Here is a 23,182-nt window from a genome sequence, read left to right as displayed (position 1 = left end):
TCCACAGCCGTTAGTAAACAGCTGCCCCACCATCCCTATCTAGCTGGGTGTGTTTTACCGCTCCTCTGGTACCCCATCTGTGCCACTTTCGCTCCTTCAGAATACCCGACCACACCCCTGCATAGGTCAAACTCGCGGGTTTATTTGGTCTTTTGCGGTTGGCACAGTACTTTCCCACCATTTACACATGTCTGAATTTACTGACAACATCGCGTGCTGGTTATACCGAGAAAAACCCGGGAAGATATATGGCATGCTTTGTTCTAGACAGTTTTCTTATGCAGTAAGAACTTGAGGCTGATCTAGGCTGAAAGGGTCAGGTGTGGTTACTGGTATTATAGAGGGCAAGACAATATTTTCCCATTAGATTAGACTAATAGTTTGTAGTATAACCGATAGTATAGTGTTCAGTATCTTATTCAGGTTGTGTTTTCATTAGATATTGCTTTGCTGTCTTTAGTAGTTAGTATTGGCGGACAGGATATTCGATATTTGTGTGTGTGTGTGTGTTTTGTTTTTATTGCTCTATGTACCAACAAAAGTAAGGGCTATAGTGTTTTTTTAATTTTATATTATAATGAAGAGAGAGCATGCATGGGACAAAAATGTTGTTAAGTCACGTTTAAAATTGAAGTCTTATTCACATTCACAACACAGTGACTTTGCTTGTCTCACCTTAGTGTCCGAAACGGGCACTGACCTGTTGGGAAAGTTGTTAAACATGATGCAAATGCAGCTGGACATTAATTTAGGGTTACGATCGGCATTTTGGGGCTGGACAAAGACTCACGTCGCAGAGTAAACCGGGTGATGTCATTTAAGTTTATTCTGACTGTCCGCTCACCCCGGAAAATGTCCAGAATGTTTTGCCATGTGTACAGGAAGATGCTCCGACGTGTTTGCATAGGGTTTGCTGGTAAGACCACTATAATCGAATTAGTGAAGATAAGTTACACTGATTATATCTTTTTAATTGAATCAAAGTCAGCGCGAGTCACCTTCTGTTTGGCCATTTTAAGTGGCTAGTACAAACTGAACCCAGCATGGCCCAAACTATGCTCTAGATATGAGCACTGTGATGGAAATATTATGGAATAAGCTCAGCTGCTTTTGTTTGAGAATGGTAGTACGCACAGTTGTAACTGATAAACGAAGTAGAGCGTGAAGTATTTGGCTCTCGCAAACTTGTCATCTTTTGCCGAATATTATCGAATTTGAGGCTATGAGAAATGCCGTAAGTTGTTTGTTGAACAAAATGTGGCTACAATTAAAAGCAACACGGGAGAACATGTCGTCATTAAGTTGGGTTTTTTAACACAGAATTTTGGCTAAATTAAAAAGCAACGCGTGAGAAGCGACGCATCTTTTAACGTTTTGGTTTTAAAGGCACAGTAAGCCTCCCGTAAACCATCACAGATACGGTCAGGCTTTTACACACAGTACAAACACCCTTTCATTTAAACACTCACCGATTGAGAACATCCTAGGTGCCCGTCCGTAAAGAGCAAACAATTTTCAAAGAATTTATTTTTGCGTGGTTTATCTTACCCCTGAGCCATCGTGAACCCGTGTGATCCAGTTTTCCTTTTTCACAATGTAGTCGTCAGTTAGTCATTTGAATGCGACTCGATGTGAGCTTATCTACAATAGCACGTTTTTATGCACGAAACAGCTGTGGTTCACAAGAACTCTAGCGATGGCTTTTGACTGTTGAGAGGAACGGCGATATGAATAAACCGTCGTCTGCTACGACCCTTGCGTGACCCTGCTTCCGGGCTTTTCTTTTTTCAAACCGTTTCACAACTTCGTACTGATCTTGTCTTGATGAAAAAAGAATTCTTTTATGATTAAAGAATGTTTGTGTAGCAAGCTGTCAATTTATTATTTAGATTTTAAAAGTTAGGTCTAGCGCAAAAACGCACCACGGTCCAAAAACATTCTGATAATCATCGATCCACGGCTGTGGCCAGTTTACATCGATAGAATGAGACCCAAAGGGAAGTAACTCATTTTTGACCTGAGTTCAGGATGGTTCCAAAAAAAAGTGTTCGAGACAATCTGCAAAATTAATTCTTTAAAAATTGCTCGCTCTTTACGTAGGGCACCTAGGATGTTCCCGTTTGGTGAGCGTTCAAATGGAAGGGTGTTTGTACTGTGTGTAAAAGCCTGACAGTATCTGTGATGGTCTACGGGAGGCTTACTGTCCGGGCCGTGATTTCCGGTATATTCATAACAGCCGTCCAGCACCAAAACGAGGCGCCGTTGTTGTAGAAGATCGCTCCACGAAAATAAATTCTTTGACAATTTCTCACGCTCGACAGAAAGCAGCCAGAATGTTCCCGTTCGGTGAGCGTTCAAATGGAAGTATGCTTGTGCTGTATGTAGACGTTCGGGGAGCTCTGTGATGGTTTACGGGAGGCTTACTGTGCCTTTAATGTTCAAGTTCGAAAAGTAAGCTTTCTGTTGATGATGGATAGAAACAAACAACATAGCGTCCTTGTCCGATTAAAACCTCGTAACTCGATTTTTTGCGAAATCTACTTTTTTACATCAATATAATCTACGATTTTTTCTCTATTTTTTGGTTATTGTGGTGAAAGCCTAAGATCGCTGGAAGTCAGTTAAAAATGGGTATAAAAATACCTCGTATATCATTTTGGCAAAACCGCGAACCAAAATTACACGTAACTTGAGTTACGAGCTTTTTTTTGTTCGTGTGTTTTTCAGTTTTGGCCGATGCAAACCTCGTATGTCGACTTACAAGTTTTCTAATATCTAAACACGGCGGTAAATGAACTGTTTCCGTTAGATACGAGGTTACGGTAACATGTCCGTACGTTCAGAGTTTAGGTAAAATTAAATATTAGAGTCATTAATGAAGCTAGAAGTGCCCACATTACGTATTGTGTAGTAAAATGACACTCTACATATCAGTTATTGTTCAAATGATTTTTTTGTCAGTATTTTCCTTTGCTAAGTACAAAAGCATAACTACAAAGAGAGATTAAGCAGTTAAAGTATTCTGAAATATCTCTTAACTATGTAACAGTTCAGTCCTGAACTTCTGATCTTATTTGTTAGCTGAAGATGTACAGGTATGCATATGTCACGTACTGAAGTTGTGTTATAGTGTCTGAATGCAGTCCGTCATGTCTGGCAGTGGGTCCTTCACACCTGAAAGCCAATTCTCTTCGCTTGAAGATCTTAGGTTGATGTGCTGTGTGTGCCTGAATAAAAGTTCTATACCATGGAATTTCGAAACGGAACTTATACAATACAATACAATACAATACAATACAATACAATACAATAACTTTATTAATCTCTAAAAGAGAAATTGCATTGCTGAGCTTTTGTGTCCGTAATAAAACATACATAAAACATTCAAAAATAAACATTTGTTCTTTGTCATTCATACATTTTTATGTTCTTATACATTTCTTCAATTCATACATCAATATTCTATCATAATAGATGACATCACTGTTCGTATGGACTCTGATTGTGTTTCGTGGGTGTACTGTGTCCATTATCATGGTCAGTTTCATGTGGACTGCATTGACCCAACAACTGTAAAGCATGACAAAAACTGTGTCTGCTCGACTTGTTTGCATTAGGAGTCATGTTTGCTCTGTCTGGTGCAAGCTCCGCATGAGCGAGCAGGAGTCAATTGATGGTGCAGATTTCGCTTGGAAACAAAATCACTATCTTCCAGGAGTAATGGAAGTAGTGAAGCAAACCAAACATTGTGATTCACCAACCCCAAAAACTATGAATGCAACGTTTGCTGTGAATCCAAGTACGGAAACATCCCATAGCATGTGTACCAGATGCACATTCAACGCAAAGACGAAGCTTGCAAATAACAGAACATTGACAAGAGGGTTGCTAAAGAGAATGGTGATGTCCAAGTTTTCACCATGTATCTGCAGGTCGACTTGTTGGCCCTATGTATATAAGCAAATGACGAATACTTCAAGGCCAAGCTGTGCTGCCACTACTGTCTTCACATTGTACAACTTGAGTGACACAAAGGTTACTTGCTACTTTTAGGATGAGTCAAAAAAGATAAGTCAAAAGCAACAGTTGGCGAAACAACCAAGGCAATCATTATCTACAATGACGGCTGTGGGTACCAGAACCGCAGTTTAATAGTCTTGGAAAACGCCCATCTTCACTTTGCAGTCAGTCAAGGAAAAGTAGTTTCCAAAAGGTCATATCTGGATGAAAGTCGACTCATGTGTACCCAGCTATCAAAAACAAACTAAGGAGAAGGCAGATAGTCTGGCCTGCCGAATACGTGGAAGTCATCACCTCTGCAAGAAAAAGGCAACCTTACAAAGTTGTCCAGGTAGCCCACACATTCTTCAAGGACTTTCTTGATCTCAGACACTTCTGGGGATCCATAATTGGTGGATATTCGCAGTACGAAGTACCTGCCTGACGGTACTTGTCGCTACAAGCTCATCTATTCTGAGGAGTGGTGGCCTTTTTCACAAAGAAGAAGAAGAGCACATGGTGAGCCCAATATCATCCCCCAGCTCTACTGAGTACGGCTGACCATCAAAGACATAAAGTGGCAGCATCTTCAGCATGTCAAGGAGGTTTTTCCAGTAGATTCATACCAATACACATGGTCTACCCTATGGTCGTTAAGCTCTGCATTCTCATGAGTGGTCATCCTGCATAACTACTAGCTGTTCAAGGACATTTAGATGACAATTGCACTCAAACTAAGATATCTCATTGTTTTCAAGGAATACTCTGTTTTCTGTGCATACAAAAAGGCTCCTGTATGGATGTTTACGCTTTCCTGCAAGCAAAGAATGTTATGTACTGATAAGCTTCAGTTTACACTTGGTTTTGTTTGTGTGTTAATTGACAAGGTTGCAAGGAGACTGCAAGGACATTTTACACAAGAATGATTATACATCGGTTTGTACAATCAAAAAACAAATGAACATTGTGACAAAAGAACGATTGTGTGTTTACTGCGTATAAAACATTGTTTTTGTCTTTTTTGTTCTTTGGCTATGTTATAAAACCTTGTAAGTCTTCAAGTTTGGTCGGGTTTTAAAAAAGAAAAACTCGTATCTTGCAATTTTGTTGAATATCGTGCGTTTTAATTGTGACCAACACTATTTAATTACACACAGTAATTTGTTTGTGTTCGTAGATCATGTGCAGAAAAAAATTGGCTTATTTTGATGACAAGTTATTTTTTAAAGACGTTTTTTGTGTTTTTCTCGAAACGCTCAAAATCGATTTACGAGGTTTCAATCGGACAAGGACGATATATTAGGATCAAAAGCAGATAAAGAAACAGAGTCTCTTGCAATGCGTGTAATGAGATTGGATGACCCACTAGCATAGTTCACAGACCAGAAAAGCCAACTTGACAGAGATAAAAATCAAAGATACAGCAGCAGCGGGTCTCATCACACCGGTCTACAAACTCTGAAATACACTGGCGACGGTGAGAGAAATCAAAGATTCCAAACATCCTTGGCCGCTGTGGCTATGCAGCAAACCCAGGGGTCTGTGTGCCGAAATGAAGCGAGGAGTGTGTTTGACAGGGGAGTTTGAAGGATTGATTACACTGTGAGCTCAACGAGTGTCGGAAGGAAAAGTGAGAGAGAGAGATAGAAAGAGAGAGAGAGAGAGAGAGAGAGAGGGGGGAGGGAGAGAGAGAAGAGAGAGAGATGGGTGGGATGGGAGGTGCGAGAGAGACTCGGGGAGAGACAGAGAAGAGAGATAGAGATAGAGAAGAGAGACAGAGAGAAAGAGTGGAGAGAAAGAGAGAGGAGAGAGATGGAGAAGAGAGAGAAATGGGTAGATAGAGAGGAGACAGATGGAGAGAGATGGGTGGGGGTGGCAGGGACAAGAGAGAGAGAGAGAGAGGGGGGGGGGGGGGTGGTAGACACACGTTAGGGAAAGAGACACGTGGACAGGGAAGGACTGAGAAGGATGAGAAATAGAGAAGGGGGAAGTGACATGTGGCGACAGGACGGGACAGGAGGAGTGGGAGGGTCGAAGGGAGGAGTTGGGATATTGGGCTCACTGAGGCGAACAGATATTGATTACTGACCATCGACATTTTCGCCTCAGTGTTGGCGTGTCTGCAGACACAGAGAGAAATAGGATGAGAACGGAGGGACGTTAGCCAGCACTGCAGAGACCTCGGCCATCCGGGATGCCAAGGTCACTCTCTGGGGACTGTGTGACAAGATGTGGAGCGTTTTCATTGTGTGGAACTGTGACTCTGTCATGGACAACATATTTTGATACATGAATGAAATCAGTCCTTTCGTACCTTTTTGCTATGCCTCTATCGAGGTTTTGTTTCCCCCCTAATATTCATTTTGGAAACTGACTATGCTTTAATCGTATTTCCTTAATAAGATGAAATGATTTTTATGAGGTGGACATGTTTATTTAATGATGGAATGAGTTATCTCAACAATTTTAATCTTAGAATCTGTATAGCAACTGTGGTAGTTAGGTCATGAGTCGAAACTTTGTTCCTGACACAGCCTTTGTTTTTCCAAATCATTGGTTTGGTACAGCAGAATGTAAAAAAAAAAAAAAAAGGTCACACTGATGTACTTAACACACACTTATCCCGGCTTGGCAAACTAGGTCAACTAAACTCTCCCAGTGACACAGGAGAGGTAAAAACGAGGAAGTTGTCAGTGTCAATGTTCGTCATTAATTTTAAACATGGGTGGCCGAGTGGTAACGCACTTGAGCTCGGAAGCGAGAGGTTGCGAGTTCGACCCTGGGTCAGGGCGTTAGCAATTTTCTCCCCCCTCCTAACCTAGGTGGTGGGTTCAAGTGCTAGTCTTTCGGATGAGACGAAAAACCGAGGTCCCTTCGTGTACACTACATTGGGGGTGTGCACGTTAAAGATCCCACGATTGACAAAAGGGTCTTTCCTGGCAAAATTGTATAGGCATAGATAAAAAATGTCCACCAAAATACCCGTGTGACTTGGAATAATAGGCCGTGAAAAGTAGGATATGCGCCGAAATGGCTGCGATCTGCTGGTCGATGTGAATGCGTGATGTATTGTGTAAAAAATTCCATCTCACACGACATAAATAGATCCCTGCGCCTTGAGTCCGAGCCTGGAGATACGCGCGCGATATAAGACTTCATATATATATATAAACCACCGCGACATTTGATTGGACAGAGAGAGGCAACAACTTAGTTTACAATATCAAAACATTTTTATTAGGCGTGTATGAGGAGCCTCTTCCTGATTCTGTACAAGCCAGGAATAATCCATCATCATTGACTGCTCATAGCCACTTTGGTTTTGCAGATGATATAGCCCATTGTGTTGCTTTGTCTCGGGATTTAGCATCCAGTCCGACCCAATCTCTTGCTGGTGTGTGTATGTGTGTGTGTGTGCCGGTGTGTGTGTGTGGTCTGTGTGTGCGTGTGCCTGTGTATGCGTGTGTGTGTGTGAATGCCCCCTTTTATTCTCGCTTGAATTCTCATTCTGTTATAATCACTATTGTCATCTATATCGATTCATCATTTTGCATATCACAAACACACACCTGTTTATTGCTCCATTGGCATGGATTCGCGTTCACTGTGTCATGATGAAAATACGCCAAGCCGTCTGGCACTTTTCCTGCTTTTTCTCATTTGTCCCCTTTTTTCTCTGGCCGGTGAATTAGTCTGTTGAGCTGGCGACAGAGAAATCGATATTTTCCTCTGGAAGCGATAGTAGTGCATCCTAGCCTTGAACTGAATTCCGTGGTCCCGGCGTTTCACTGTGGGATTTGTATCGGCATGTGACCAGAATGTTTGAGTGCCAGTGTTTTCTTGCTGGGAGTCTGAGTCAAGGCCACGACCAATTCTGTGAACTGAACTGAGAAAGTATTGATTTTGTTGTGTCTGTTTTGAGCTGTAGAGATTTTAGGCAGGATTGTTTTGAGTGGTAACAGTTGTGTGTTTGAAAAGACTTGATGCACTTTTACACGAAGAGAGTAAGGGGATGAGGGGAGAGAGAGGGGGGGGGGGTGTTGGTTTGTGGGTCTCTGGAAGTTAGTTTGGTAGGAGGTCGTGTGAGTATGTGTTGGGTTGTGTGTTTCTTCTTCTTCTTCTTCTGGGTTCGTGGGCTGAAACTCCCACGTACACATGTTTTTGCACGAGTGGAATTTTACGTGTATGACCGTTTTTACCCCGCCATTTAGGCAGCCATACGCCGCTTTCGGAGGAAGCATGCTGGGTATTTTCGTGTTTCTATAACCCACCGAACTCTGACATGGATTACAGGATCTTTTCCGTGCGCACTTGGTCTTGTGCTTGCGTGTACACACGAAGGGAGTTAAGTCACTAGCAGGTCTGCACATAAGTTGACCTGGGAGATCGGAAAAATCTCCACTCTTAACCCACCAGGCGGCAGCGACCGGGATTCGAACTCACGACCTCCCGATTAGGAGGCCGACGTCTTACCACCACGCCACTGCGCCCGTCTGGTTGTGTGTTAGTTTATTGGGTCCCTGCATTCACAATGGTTCAGTTAGCTACATGAATGTTTCAGCCTTACGTTGTTACCCCCGTCACTTTCAGTTTAAACTCGGAACTAATCAGCATTCGATTACAGTTGTTTCTTGCATCTTTCGCCTGTTTTATTCCTGTTTCAATGGTATCCTTCGTCGGATTCATGCAGTTTATCCTCGTCACTAAACACCATTCAATTACCCCCCGCGGGTTAGGGGGAAGAATTTACCCGATGCTCCCCAGCATGTCGTAAGAGGCGACTAATGGATTCTGTTTCTCCTTTTACCCTTGTTAAGTGTTTCTTGTATAGAATATAGTCAATGTTTGTAAAGATTTTAGTCAAGCAGTATCGTCGCGATATAACCTTCGTGGTTGAAAACGACGTTAAACACCAAATAAAGAAAGAAAGAAAGTCAAGCAGTATGTAAGAAATGTTAAGTCCTTTGTACTGGAAACTTGCATTCTCCCAGTAAGGTAATATATTGTACTACGTTGCAAGCCCCTGGAGCAATTTTTTTATTAGTGCTTTTGTGAACAAGAAACAATTAACAAGTGGCTCTATCTCATCTCCCCCCCCCCCCCCCTTTCCCCGTCGCGATATAACCTTCGTGGTTGAAAACGACGTTAAACACCAAATAAAGAAAGAAAACACCATTAGTGAAATGCATTTCCCTTCAGCTCTCACTTTTGACTTTACTTTGGATGCATGTTTCAGGGATATCCCATGTCAGTTTCAATTATATCTATTACAGACATCATCTATGTTTCAGTGGTGCGTTGTTAGTTTCACTGGTGCGTTGTTAGTTTCAGTTTATACTCGTTATAGAACAGCATTCGATTAACTGTATTCCCTGAAGCTTTCACTGATATTATCGATCAGGGACGAAATTCTGACCGTCGCAGCTTTAAAAACCCTTTAGCACTGACACACAGCTTACAGATGAGTGCAGCCGGTCATACATGAAAAGACGCCACAGCTGATTGATCATGCGGAATGTTTCATGCGGAAATTCCCTGTCCCCTCCCTCAAAGGTGGACGTCAGTGTTTTGCCACGCTGCCACCCCCAACCCACCTCTCCACCCCAACCCCCCACTTCTCAACTTCCGCCCCTTTTCAGTGTTCCTCCCACAAGTGACAACGATGTTTTTGCACTCAACCCCCCCCCCCCCCCCCCCCGGCCTCCTTGTGAGCGTTTTTGTTGACGCAGGCGCCGCAGAAATATCAAGGTCGGCCTTATTGCTGTAGGTGTGTTTCCGAACTAAGAAGTAGGAAGGCTATTCCGAGAGTTCTTTGGTGTCACAGTTGTCAAAGCTGATCATTGTATTCCTGAACACTTGGAATGTAAGATTACAGCTATTCAGTTGAATGTTCAATTGCCACCCATAAGCCAAGCAATGGGCGTGTTACTATCTGATCAAAATACACAGCCTAAGCAGGTATTTTTAGCATTAAGGGAGATATTTCATTCTGTCAAATTAAAACCTTGCAATCAGCAATCGAACCACGACCCGGTGTCCGACATAAGCTCGAACGACAAAAGCTCGAACGACAAAATCTCGAAATGCTCGAATGGACAAATGCTCGACGCGACAAAAGCTCGACGCGACATATGCTCGAACGACAAATGCTCGAATGGACAAATGCTCGACGCGACAAAAGCTCGACGCGACATATGCTCGAACGACAAATGCTCGAATGGACAAATGCTCGACGCGACAAAAGCTCGACGCGACATATGCTCGAACGACAAATGCTCGAATGGACAAATGCTCGACGCGACATATGCTCGAACGACAAATGCTCGAATGGACAAATGCTCGACGCGACAAAAGCTCGACGCGATAAAAGCTCGAATGTCGTTCTCGGTGTTATTTTGCCTGTCTGTGTTATTTTAAAATCTGTCTGCAAAAGAGAGAGAGAGAGAGAGAGAGAGAGAGAGAGAGAGAGAGAGAGAGAGAGAGAGAGAGAGAGAGAGAGAGAGAGAGAGAGAGAGAAGAAGGGGGAAGATCGTGTCGGGGTTTAGATTTTTCAATGTTATTATTTTGATTTGGCCCGGGATTGACTGTTTATCAGGAAAGGTTCAGGTAAGCGGCACTTCGCCTCGTTTGGAGAAACCCTGTGTTCAACCCAGCCATGTGGTGCGTTCATGAAAGGACGATTGAACATGAACCAAGAACCACAAATGCACTAGAAGGCTAGCATCGCCGAGTCCAGTCTATCATTGGTAAAGATCATCCCAATCTCTGGGACTTTCTCAAATTCCTGAAAGGAGAACAAGCGCACACAGACTCATGGCAATTCACGCAGCCCGCTGTGGAGAGCAACGCAAGAAGCGCCGGAAGAAAAACGAGCGACAAGAGCATCGCATTCTACGGCTGGTCAGCCAGTACGCGGAGCGCACCACAGAGCGTCTGTTCATGGAGTTCCTTTTCGGAATGGCCAACAACATTTCCTACTACTCATGATCCGGTCCTTGACGACTCTGTGTGTGTGTGTGTGTGTGTGTGTGTGTGTGTGTGTGTGTGTGTGTGTGTGTGTGTGTGTGTGTGCGTGTGTGTGTGTAAAAATGACACCAACAGGGACCGAGTCTGTGTATTGATGGCTACTTTGTAGTTTAACCAGTCTTACCTTTGCATTTTACCCCTTATAATTTTTACTAGAAATCGCCTTTGAAAAATCGTATAAGATGCATATGTATAAGATGCATTAGCATTTTACCCAGTATATATTATGAAATGAAGTTCTTGATGAATATTTTTGTTGTAATTGTGTGTGTGTGTGTGGTGTGTGTGTGTGTGTGTGTGTGTGTGTGTGTGTGTGTGTGTGTGTGTGTGTGTGTGTGTGTGTGTGTGTGTGTATGTGTAATCCAGCAGCGTGCTAACAACAACAACCACAACCACAACCACAACCACCTGATATCAAACAAATTTAGTTAATTTGTCGCTCGAAACTAGAACAACATCACCGTGACAGTTTCAGATATGACGTTATCAGAGTAGTTTTGACAGCATCATTCTACAGTCCGGTCGAGCTTCTGTCGTTCGAGCATATGTCGCGTCGAGCTTTTGTCGCGTCGAGCATTTGTCCATTCGAGCATCTGTCGTTCGAGCATATGTCGCGTCAAGCTTTTGTCGCGTCGAGCATTTGTCCATTCGAGCATTTGTTGTTCGAGCATATGTCGCGTCGAGCTTTTGTCGCGTCGAGCATTTGTCCATTCGAGCATCTGTCGTTCGAGCATATGTCGCGTCGAGCTTTTGTCGCGTCGAGCATTTGTCCATTCGAGCATTTGTCGTTCGAGCATATGTCGCGTCAAGCTTTTGTCGCGTCAAGCATTTGTCCATTCGAGCATTTCGTCGTTCGAGATTTTGTCGTTCGAGCTTTTGTCGTTCGAGCTTATGTCATGTACCCCCACGACCACATGCCTTAAAAGTGTGGTTTTGACTGTCATTTAAGTTTCTCGAGCCTTTACCTATTGCTCGGCTTCTATCTTCGTGAATGGCTTCCTTCTGTCAGTGTCACAACCCCTTACATTCCCATGTCTTATCCACTTAGCCTACTATACCCCCACTCTCCACCCCGCCTGAGAAGATAGATTGCTTCAAATATAACAAAATGTCCCAAAACACACTCACATTCGTTCAGAAACTGACTACTAACAACCCAACAACGTCTTCCTGAGTTGGCTGACCATCTGAACTTTTCAGCATTGTATTTCCCACTGTCTGGTTTCCCCTGGGAAGTGCCCTGTCTTCATTCTCATCCATGCTCAAACATCTCTGGGCCACTTTGACAAAGAGTCGAGAGAATAAAAACGGGACGGCTTTTATTTGCACACAGCTCCTCAAAGTTTTTTCTTCCAAACAAACATTGGCGTTCGCAACAAAACGGGAAGAAGTATTCGTGTCAAAGATTGTTTGAGAAAAAAATGCGGCGAGTTTCCGTTTACGCTCCTTGCGCTCCGGTTTTGCTTGTCAGTTTTTGTCATTTCCTTTCTTCAATCTTTTACTGAAGTGGCTGTAATCGAATTGCATGTGCTTTTCTGTTCTTAACTCGCAAAGTCTGCGTAAATTTCATGTATTTTTTTTTTTACTTGACTTGACAAAGCATAAAGACATCATAAAATGTCGAACAGAGAGACATGGGTATTAACATTTATTTTTAAAAAAACCCATGGCAGTCATTCTGGGGTGTTTGTTTTTTATTGCAAGCTGTATGCTAACTGTCAAATTGTTGTTTGTTTGTTTGCTTAACGCCCAATGCTTTGACATATAACGTGCGCCACTGACACACAAGACAGAAGTTGCAGCACAGGCTTCATGTCTCACCCAGTCACATTATTCTGACACCGGACCAACCAGTTCTAGCACTAACCCCATAATGCCAGACGCCAGGCGGAGCAGCCACTAGATTGCCAATTTTAAAGTCTTAGGTATGACCCGGCCGGGGTTCGAACCCACGACCTCCCGATCACGGGGCGGACGCCTTACCACTAGGCCAACCGTGCCGGTGTAACACGAGAAAATTACTCCCACGAGATTTTTACTCCGGAGTAAACATTTCGTACGAAAAAGTTACTCCCTTTACGAAAAAGGCACTCCCCCATTGCACTGACGAGAAAATTACTCCCCAAGACAGGTGAGTTCCGAGTAAACATTTCGTCCAAAAATGTTACTCCCCTGACGAATAAATAACGAATAAATTACTTCACCCCAACACGAGCAATTTAACTCCCCATGCCAGGTGTACGAATTTTTTACTCCCTTGTCCCCTGTTAGTCTTGGTGGTGGAAGGGGTGGAAGGAGGATAGCGCGACATTCGTGTGCGCGAGATCACTTATTGGCATTATCCCTTCGCCCGCATCCCATTTTTGCGTACGAGATTTTTACTGGAAGTAAAAAAAATGGGGAGTAAACATTTCGCGGAGGGAGTAATTTTTTCGTGCCTTGGGGAGTTCTTTTCTCGTACGAAAAGTGTACTCGGAGTAAGAATTTCGTACGAAATATTTACTCCGGAGTAAATGTTTCGTGGAGTAAAAATTTCGTGTTACACCGGTAACTGTCAAATGGTAGCGCGCGAAACAGTATGACTACTTGTTAAGAGCGTATGACAACAATGCAAGTGACAGCACAGCCTATGTTGTGCTTCTGCTGCTGCTGCTGATGTTAGGATCGCGACCTCCTGTCACATCAATAATTATCTCTCTACCAGCATTTACAGCTGTTAATGTGATTTCGCCGGCCGGCACGAGCATCCGTAACAACACGAGAACTCCACAACTGTGATTATGCAAGCTGCCAATAGCGGTTGCTTGCCGCTTCTGATGAGATTTCTAAATCCAGTAATAATGTGGGGGGGGGGGGGGAGGGGAAGGAAAGAAGAGCCGGGAAGGAGGCACGGACTTTAGGAGCTTGCGTCCGAGCTTTAACGAGGGTTGGTCAGGGGACGAGAAGGGTGGTTTGTGACAGAGCGGTGGGAGACATCAAAGTGATGTGAATGTAACCCCTTGAGACAGGCCCCCTATGCCGATCACCAGCGCGCATGATTCAGACCCCCCCCCTCCCTCCCACACAACTTTGTACGCAGCAGATTGTTTGGCTACCACCATAATACTGAGTAGTGTTAGGATTTTGTTGCTTCGTGTACCGTAATTTTGATTGTGAAAACTGGGCACATTTGTAAATTTGGCCGTGCAGACATGTTTCTGCCAAAGGCCATAGATAGGTTATGTAAATCAGACGGTTGAATGAAAAATGCACCACGTAGTTACTCGGCCATGGCCATTCAGCCTTTGTAGTTTCTTTTGGCGCTTCTGAACACTTGCACTGAATCCCCGACTCAATATAACAACAAAAGGTGGAAGATGAATCGAAAGCGTATTTCCAGACATGTTTTGTTCGGCAAAGTGGGTGAAAGGAAGGAGCCTCAGAACGTGAAACAATGTACCACAGAAATTCAGTATTGCGTGACAGAAAAGCATCAAGAGATACCTACTGGACCAGTTCAACCTAAACCCACAACCGGCAGTGCTTCCGCAGACACATGAGGTCTTGCCGCACGGGCGACTCGTAACTCAACGCAGGTATCGATCATGAGCTAAATTAGATAACAGCCCGGTGCCAGTGTGTGTTGGCTGGAAAATGCAGTTTGTCGTGCTGGCAGTCTGGTGTGATTGGCACGTTTCTCAGTGCAACAAATGATGGAACATTACCTCAGTCTAATGCAGTTTGCTGTTCGTACTCGTTGAGCTTGAACGCGGAATTGATCAAATCTCTTAGCTTGATTGGTGTAGTTTGGAAAAGGGTGTTTGTGGTCGATAGATTTACGATGTAATTTTCATTTGCACTCGCAATTATCTTCTAGGTCTTCTTTCTCTTCCCATTTTCAGGCGCAGAATAACATAATTATTTGTTGACTGATTCACGAATAGTGACTCATTATCCATGCTACGCAATGGCCTTCAAGGGAATGTAATGAAAGTACACTGTAATTGTTTCAGCCATGAACTTGACTTTCTTTGGGGTTGTCTTACACCGAAGGTTTTACTGTAATTGGTATCTGCCGCGGCATCAGTTTGATCTCTTGTTTGAACTCAGTTTGTTGTTGGAAATGTCATTCTGTTTAGATAGAGACAGACACAGGTCCGTTCGCACTGAGATTGTACTGCAGGGGCATGATTTCTTTTCCGTTGTCTTGGGAACTGTACACACACACCCCGTGGCACACACACACACACACACACACACTGACACACTAACACACACACGCACACTCTCTCTCCGCCTTTTCAAATCTCTCTCTCTCTCTCTCTCTCTCTCGCACCGCATCCCCCCCCTCCCCCTCTCACTCTCTCGCTCAGTCTCTGGGACACGCTTCACGACCAGTACGAGTGACGTGCAATTAGTCGGGTGCACGTGAACACCGTTCCAACGATTCCACAAAGAACCCTAGCAGGCTGTTTAATGGAAGCACACGGGTGGGGGTCAGGCAGGGTCAACCTCACTTGAAATTTACGAATGATGACTTGAGAACTGACGCAGATGCAACACCAGCCATTAAATTGTGTTGGAGGATCGCAGCTTGAAGATGGGACGGAGGGGGGGGGAGAGTTGAAGGGAGGGGGGGGGATTGTAAAAGGAGAGGGGATGGTTGGAGAAGGAGGGGGGTGAAGAGGAGAAAGAGGGAGTCATTAAGACTGAGGAATGAGTCACCTGTTTGCCTCCCTGCCTTCAACTCAAACACGCCGCATGCAGAGGCCATTGCCAGAAGACGGAGGGCAGAAGAGACAACGATGTGTGGCAGCCAAGATGCATGTTGATTCAGCTTACCGCAGGTTTCATTCTTTGGGAGACTGCTCACGCACAGATGGCCGTAGACCCGCATGCAGTTCAGGTGGCAAACATGAACATGTACACGTTCACACACGCTCAAATGCCGGCCCGGACACATACATTAATTAGACTCAAACACACAAGGTGCAGACACTCACTAAACAGTCACAGACAGGTAGACAGACAGTTAGACACGGTGACACACACACGGCACTATTTAACACACACACACACGCACGCGCGCACGCACTGACGCACGTTCGTACACACACACACACACACCGTTACACTCACTGTTACACACATTCAGTGTTAGCGCACACACTGACGCGCACGAACACATTTTCTCAGAGGTCAGTGTTGTGTCAGTGTCAGTTTCTCAGTCTCTCTCCCCCTCCCCCTCTCTCTCTCCCTCTCACCGTCTCACTCTCCCTCTCACCGTCTCACTCTCGCTCTCCCCATCGCCTTCTATCTTTATCTGCACAAAAACAAAAATAAACGGTTAACAGGGTTACTTAATGAATGCCTGCGGCCAAATTAAACGCACTTGGTGTTTAAATGTATATATATTTACATGTCAGTGTTGTTGGTGCAAGTGCTTGGCCGCTGGTGTGAATGATCAAACATAGAGGCAATACACTTGGTTGTCAGTTATAGGAAGATGAAAGGGATTCTCTCTTTTTATATGTATTCATGTGTCCCTCTGTGCTAGAGGCACATCTCGTTACCATGGGAAACACAGCAGATGTGGTCAGAAGGACGAAAGCGAACAGCACTAAAACCGCTCAAGTGGACCAGCGTGATAAAATAATGCCCCATAAAACAATAACCTATTGGACGTATTGTTAACAGAATGAAGCAAACAAACTCTCTCTCTCTCTCTCTCTCTCTCTCTCTCTCTCTCTCTCTCTCTCTCTCGCTCGCTCTCTCTCTCTCGATCTGTCCCTCATTAGCTCTGTCTTTGTCTGTCTGTCTGTCTCTCAGCCTCTCTCTCTCTCTGTCTCTCTCTGTCTCTGTCTCTCTCTGTCTCTCTCTCTCCTCTTTAGCTGGACGATCTGTTCATGTGTGTGTTTGCATGGCAGTGTGTTTGTATGTCAGTGTGTTTTCTCTCTCTCTCTGTGTTTGTGTGTGCACGGTGTGTATGTGTGTGCGAGTGTGTGTGTGTGTGTGCGTGTGCGACTGTGTGTGTGTGTGTGCGCATGCGTGCGTACGTGCGTGCGTGTGTGCGTGTGTGAAGACCGACGTTTTTTGTTTGTTATCTTTTGAGTCAATGAACCGGTGCGTACGGAAACAGCATGGGGTTGGGTGGATGAGGGCGGAAGTGGAGGAAAGAGACAGAGATCCGGCAACAGAATACTGAAATATTCAATTCGTGATAAAGTCACGCTGCACACCAGTCATGCAGGATGCACACGACTCGTTCACCTTAGTGTTTTGGGGACTAGGTTGACCTTATTTTTATTACTAATCGAGAAGTTGGTAAAGCGTGAAAATATATTACCCTTGTCCAGAAAACACTTTTTGGTAACTGCTGCATAATAATTTGAACATCGACAGATTGAGTGCCGTAAATTTGGAAGTTTAATTGATTTGATTTGATTTGTTTAACATTTAACCTGGAGCAATGCTAAATAAAATATACAACCAGTTTACAGCACACTTTCACGTGTGTCTATAAATTGCCAAATAACGCCGATTTGATGTGAGCTGACATGTGGAACAGATCGCCTCAATGCCTCAATATGGCCTGTCAAAAATGATGAAACTTTGATAGATTGACTGACTATGCTGTGAAAATGACATAAGGTTGATGTGACACTTCTTGAATGTCATTTTGTGAGAAGTGATTACAGATGTTATGCCCTGATGATCACAGAGGTAGCTAGACAGGTAGATTGAACTCGTCAAAGTCAAACACTAACAGACAGGCGGACGGACGTCATTTGTGTGAGTGTGTGTGTGTGAGTGTGTGTGTGTGTGTGTGAGTGTGTGTGTGTGTGTGTGTGTGTGAGTGAGTGTGTGTGTGTGTGTGTGTGAGTGTGTGTGTGTGTGTGAGCGATCAGATAAGTGTGAGAGAGAGGGGGAAGCACAGACTCATGTACATTCCGGTCTCACATGGAACAAAGACAAAGCTTGGGATAAAAGCAAGCAACTCAACCACAGGTACAAACTGTACTTTATACACACATTGAAGGTCGTTCGCCAGGTATTGTGGACACGAGTCTTAGTAGCTTTCTAACTGTAGACCATCAGAGTAAAATAAGACAAGTGGTTCTTCACGGAGTTCTGAAAGGTACAATGAAGGGGGGGAGGGGGGTGATGTGGTTGAGCACAGGTCAGTTTTGTGTGTGTGTGTCTGTGTTTTGTGTGGTTTGTGTGTGTGTGTGTGTCTGTGTTTTGTGTGGTTTGTGTGTGTGTTTGTGTGGTTTGTGTGTGTCACAGTGTGTGTGTGTGTGGTTTCAGTGTGTGTCACAGTGTGTGTGTGTCTGTGTTTTGTGTGGTTTGTGTGTGTGTCTGTGTTTTGTGTGGTTTGTGTGTGTGTTTGTGTGGTTTGTGTGTGTCACAGTGTGTGTGTGTGTGGTTTCAGTGTGTGTCACAGTGTGTGTGTGTCTGTGTTTTGTGTGGTTTGTGTGTGTGTCAGTGTGTGTGTGTGTGTGTGTAGGGGCCCGGGATGGTGGTGCGGGCGGAGGTGGGGGTGGGAGTGAGGAAAAAAACCGACCGAGAAAAGCAGGAGAATCACGAGGGGTATTATTAGCGAGAAACGAAAGGAGGCGGGGAGGGGGAGTGGTGGTTTGGGGGTAGAAGGTGACAGAGAAAATGCTGGAGGATGGCAAAAGGGATCTTTTGGGTGACATGCCTGACATAACATAAGTGTTTAAAGGCACCTGCCCGTGCTGATTAATCTCCTACTTTGACATTCCACGACCTGACGGGGTCAGAGCGCGTCAGTGGTGTCGCTCTATAGGCCTACTGCTCATTTGAGCCCCCCTCAGTATGGTTGCACTTCTATATTCTTGTATTTACGATTGGGAAATATGTTAACGATTTAGCGTGGAATCTCAGAGTATCAGCTGTTGGCTCGTGTTTGTTTTGCCGCCGTTTGCACTAGCGCGGCCAGGGGGTCAGTTTGGAGACGAATGGCGGAGTGAGGTGGGTCACCGTGTGGGTGTACGGGTGTGTGTGTGTCAGTGTGGGGGGGGGGAGGGGGTTGGGGGGTGGAGGGCTATTGTCCGTGTTTTAATTTCTTCCTTGGTCTAGCCCTGACCAGCTGATCCAAGCCTCCCTTCTTCGTACCTCCTTACTTTAATTAAAACACACCTACAATCAATGTGACGGCCGTTTAAGGAAAATTCGAAATTGAAGCAGAACTTCCTTATTCAGTCTATTATCCCATTTAAATTCTGTCATGTTCTATGCACTGGTAATCCCACTTTTAATGTAAGATTATGTTGGTGTTTTGTAAACATGTACATTTTCATATTTACATGATCAATTTTCCAACCAAAGACGCCCGTAATGTGCAGCAGGTATGATAATGTAGCAACAAGTAAATGTAAAGCTGGAATAATAATAAGAACATTTATATAGCGCTAAATCAAAAACTTTCATTAAAAAGGCTTGCTCTAAGCGCTTGACATCTAAACTAAAACGTCATTCACACTCTTTACAATGATGTACAAGAACTTCATGTCACACTCTTTCATTCAGTATATGATTGTTTACGGAACAAAACATATTGATAAAATGTCATGCCATAAATATCGAACGCAGAAGAAGAAGAAGAAGAAGATACAATGTCAGTGTTATAGACGGTAAATGTGACCAAAACTCGTGTCCTTATGTTTGTTTCCTTGTGTGAAGACAATGTATTTTTCCTGCTTCTGAATTACCTAATTGGTGTCTATTTTCTTTTTTCTTCAGGATGTGGATTCTTCGACTCAAAACAACCCAGGATCTTACATTGAAAAAATCAAGGCCATGTCACCGGTAAGTTGAGACAAAGGTTTTCTCGGCTAAATCCTCTTGGCGTCTGATTGCACAAAATCTCTCTCTCTCTCTCTCTCTCTCTCTCGCTCTCTCTCTCGCTCTCGCTCTCTCTCTCTCTCCGTGTATGTGTGTGTGTGTTTGTGTGTGTGTCAGTTTGTGTGTGTGTGTCAGTGTGTCGTGTGTGTTTCGTCTGTTTTTTGTGTGTCTGCCGGTCTGTGTGTCGCAGTGTCTGTCAATGTCAATGTCTGTGTCTGTTTTTCATGGCAAATGCGTATGGTATTTGACACTGGATTAACTTCCTCTTCCAACAAGTTTACTTCAAGGAAGTAGAGACAGCCCTTAATATCGAATTTCTCCCCAGCGACGAATCAGTCAAGCTCGCAACACACCCCCCTCCCCCCCCCCCCCCCACCTCTCGTCCGTCCCTCCTCTAGTTCACCATCTTGTGCGATTTGTGTCGCCGGTTCTCTTAGCGTTGTCTTTGAAGTGTTGGTATAACGGACTCAGAGTGTTGCTGGTTTTAAGACGCCCCGCTTGTGTTTGTTCTGGTGAATGCGTCAGTGTTCCTTGATGTTTCCAAACCGGCTGTGGCGACGAAGTTTGCGTCTCCCCTTTCCCCATCTGTCCGACACCTCTGCTGCAGGTGTCGGATTGCTCTTGACGCGGCAACTTGGGTTTTCTCTGACGATCTGACACTGTGCCGCAGACTGCAGGCACTTGGTTGAGAAATGTAGATAGCCTACACTGCACAGCACAGACAGACTGCAAGCATGCAGAGAAGCAGGCAGACACTGACATGGACACGCTCGCAAGCATGTACGATCGCACGCAAGAAAGCACGTACGCACTCGCACACACACAAACACACGCACGCACGCGGCACGCACCACTGACTCTGACACACACACATACACACACACACGCACGTACGCACCCACCCCCACACACACACCGCACATACTGTCATACACACACCGGCCAGAACTACACACGCACACGCACACACACACAGCCGGCCGTCACAACAGATGCAGACACACATACTTATACCGACAATCACACACATGTTCAGTCCTTTTACACACATACACACACTGAGAGACCTCTCTCTCTGTCTCTCTCTTTCTCTCTCTCTGTCCCGCCCCACACCCCTCCTCTCTCTCCTCTCTTCCTCCCTCCCACTACCCCCCCCTCTCTCTCTCTCTCTCGCTCTCTCTCTCTCTCTCTCCTGTTTTTATGCAGCCAATCCATAAGCGGTGAAGCTTTCACGGTTATCATGACCAAACTAAACTAAAACTCTTCAACCAACAAATTATTTTGTTTTATTCTTATTCTGTCAAGTCCCAATGCCAACGACCACTCAAGCTGAGTGGAAAGAATCATAGTCGTGGTGACTGTATAATGTTGATGTGACACGCTTATCTGTTTGATCAGTCAACACTGGTCCCCCGGGAACAGGTAATGCTGTAGTTGTCCGGCTTTTCACAGTCCCCTCTTGAGTTTAGCGATGTGGGAGAAGTGGTAGGCCCTATGGTTATGGGGTTATTTCAGGATACATTTTCGCGTGCCATGAATTATTTTGATTAGGGAGTGTGGTTTTGGGAATTAGGAAGTGAAATTAGTTTCCAGTAACACCCCCCCCCCCTCCCCTCCTCCTCCCTTGAGCCCCACTCCACCCCACCCTCCCTCCCTTCCTTCAGTTTTTTCATCTTTTTCTCTGGTCAGGGTACATTACATTCAGCCATTCCGGTGGAGTTTGGTGTTTTGTGTTTGAAGTGAAGTGTGATTAGGAACTGGGAAGTGTGGTTTGTGTTTCTCTTTTGCCAAACTGACTGGCTCCACCACCCTTCCTGCTATGGGGTTCTGTGTTGATCCTTTCTCCCCCCTCCCTCTCCCTCTACCTGTCACTCTCCCCCTTTCTTTTTCCTGTGTATGTGTGTGTGTGTGTGTGTGTGTGGGTATGTGTTTGATATCCTGTGTGTGTGTGTGTGTAAAAACTATGTGAGTGTTCTCATCCCTACTGCTCCAACTACAATTGGTGGCCCTTTCTAATTAGGCCATGTAGAGACACCTATACCCCACCCCACCACATTTTGTGGACCCTTTCATTCAGAAGAAAAAGAAGAGAAAATACTTTTTTTTTGGTTTGTGTCTCTTGTACTCTTTACACCCCCGGTATAGGGGTGTGTATAGGATTCGCTCCATGTGTTTGTTTGTGTTCGCATATAGATCTCAAGAATGAACAGACCGATCGTCACCAAACTTGGTGAACAGGTTCTATACATTCCTGAGACGGTCCTTACAAAAATTGGGACCAGTCAAACACACGGTTAGGGAGTTATTGGTGGATTAAGATTAAGATTAGGATTCGCTCCATGTGTTTGTTTGTTTGTTTGTGTTCGCATATAGATCTCAAGAATGAACGGACCGATCGTCACCAAACTTGGTGAACAGGTTCTATACATTCCTGAGACGGTCCTTACCAAAATTGGGACCAGTCAAACACATGGTTAGGGAGTTATTGGTGGATTAAGATTCTATAAGGACTTTTTGAGGGAGATATTAATGGTCAAAGGGAAATAACCTTCTCAGTTGGTGGCAGTGAGAATGGTTATTTCCCTTTGACCAACGGGGGTGTTTTTCCTACCTCAGAGGAATTTCTTGTTTTTCCTGTATTGCATTCATTATGTTACTTCAATACTTTTTTTTATTCCCTCTTTTATAGTTTTTGCGTGTTCCATACCAGATAAGAAAACTTCTTTTTGCTGAGACATCCCCATAGCACAAGTGCGCTTTCATTCTGGGTTCTGATATTTATGTATAGATCACTTACATGGAGTATCGTTGGTAACTGTTTCAGGTGTGCTGTGACATGACAGAGGAAGATGACGACAGCAGGACCAAAGTGGTCGACAACCTGAAAACTGCACTGCGCACACAGCCCATGAGGTAGGGAGAAACGCTTGACTTGCAGGACAGTGAAACCCCTTTTTAAGACCCACCAATTTAAGACTCCCTCCCTTCTAAGACACAGTTTTCTTAAATTTTCTGTTCATAACCTCTGTAAATTTACCCCACTTTTAAGGTTCACTCCATTTTAAGACCTGCTTTATCAAGATTTTTGTGTGCCTTATCCCCCTTTGAATGTACACACAAGCACAAGACCACGTGCGCACGGAAAAGATCCTGTAATCCATGTCAGAGTTCGGTGGGTTATTGAAACACAAAAATACCCAGCATGCTTTCCTCGAAATCGGCGTATGCTGCCTGAATGACGGGGTAAAAACGGTCATACACGTAAAAACCCAAAAACCCACTCATGCAAAAACATGAGTGAACGTGGGAG

At 44.4% G+C, this 23,182-nt stretch overlaps 2 protein-coding genes across 2 annotated transcripts in view; one reads left to right on the top strand and one right to left on the bottom strand.

Moving 5' to 3' along the window:
• Positions 1–23,182, bottom strand: part of LOC138952660 (galactose mutarotase-like) — a 380,407-nt gene that overhangs the window by 32,508 nt on the left and 324,717 nt on the right. The gene's annotated exons all lie outside the window — the stretch shown is intronic.
• The window catches only part of LOC138952245 (disheveled-associated activator of morphogenesis 1-like), a 59,523-nt gene that overhangs the window by 13,726 nt on the left and 22,615 nt on the right, over positions 1–23,182 (top strand). Inside the window, exons 4-5 of the mRNA XM_070323865.1 lie at positions 19,771–19,836; positions 22,697–22,785. Coding sequence (XP_070179966.1) covers positions 19,771–19,836; positions 22,697–22,785 — 155 coding nt within the window. The remainder of the gene's footprint in view (positions 1–19,770; positions 19,837–22,696; positions 22,786–23,182) is intronic.

This window comes from Littorina saxatilis, linkage group LG17, assembly GCF_037325665.1.
Source record: "Littorina saxatilis isolate snail1 linkage group LG17, US_GU_Lsax_2.0, whole genome shotgun sequence".
Taxonomy (NCBI): domain Eukaryota; kingdom Metazoa; phylum Mollusca; class Gastropoda; order Littorinimorpha; family Littorinidae; genus Littorina; species Littorina saxatilis.
This window is presented reverse-complemented; position numbering and strand designations above follow the sequence as displayed.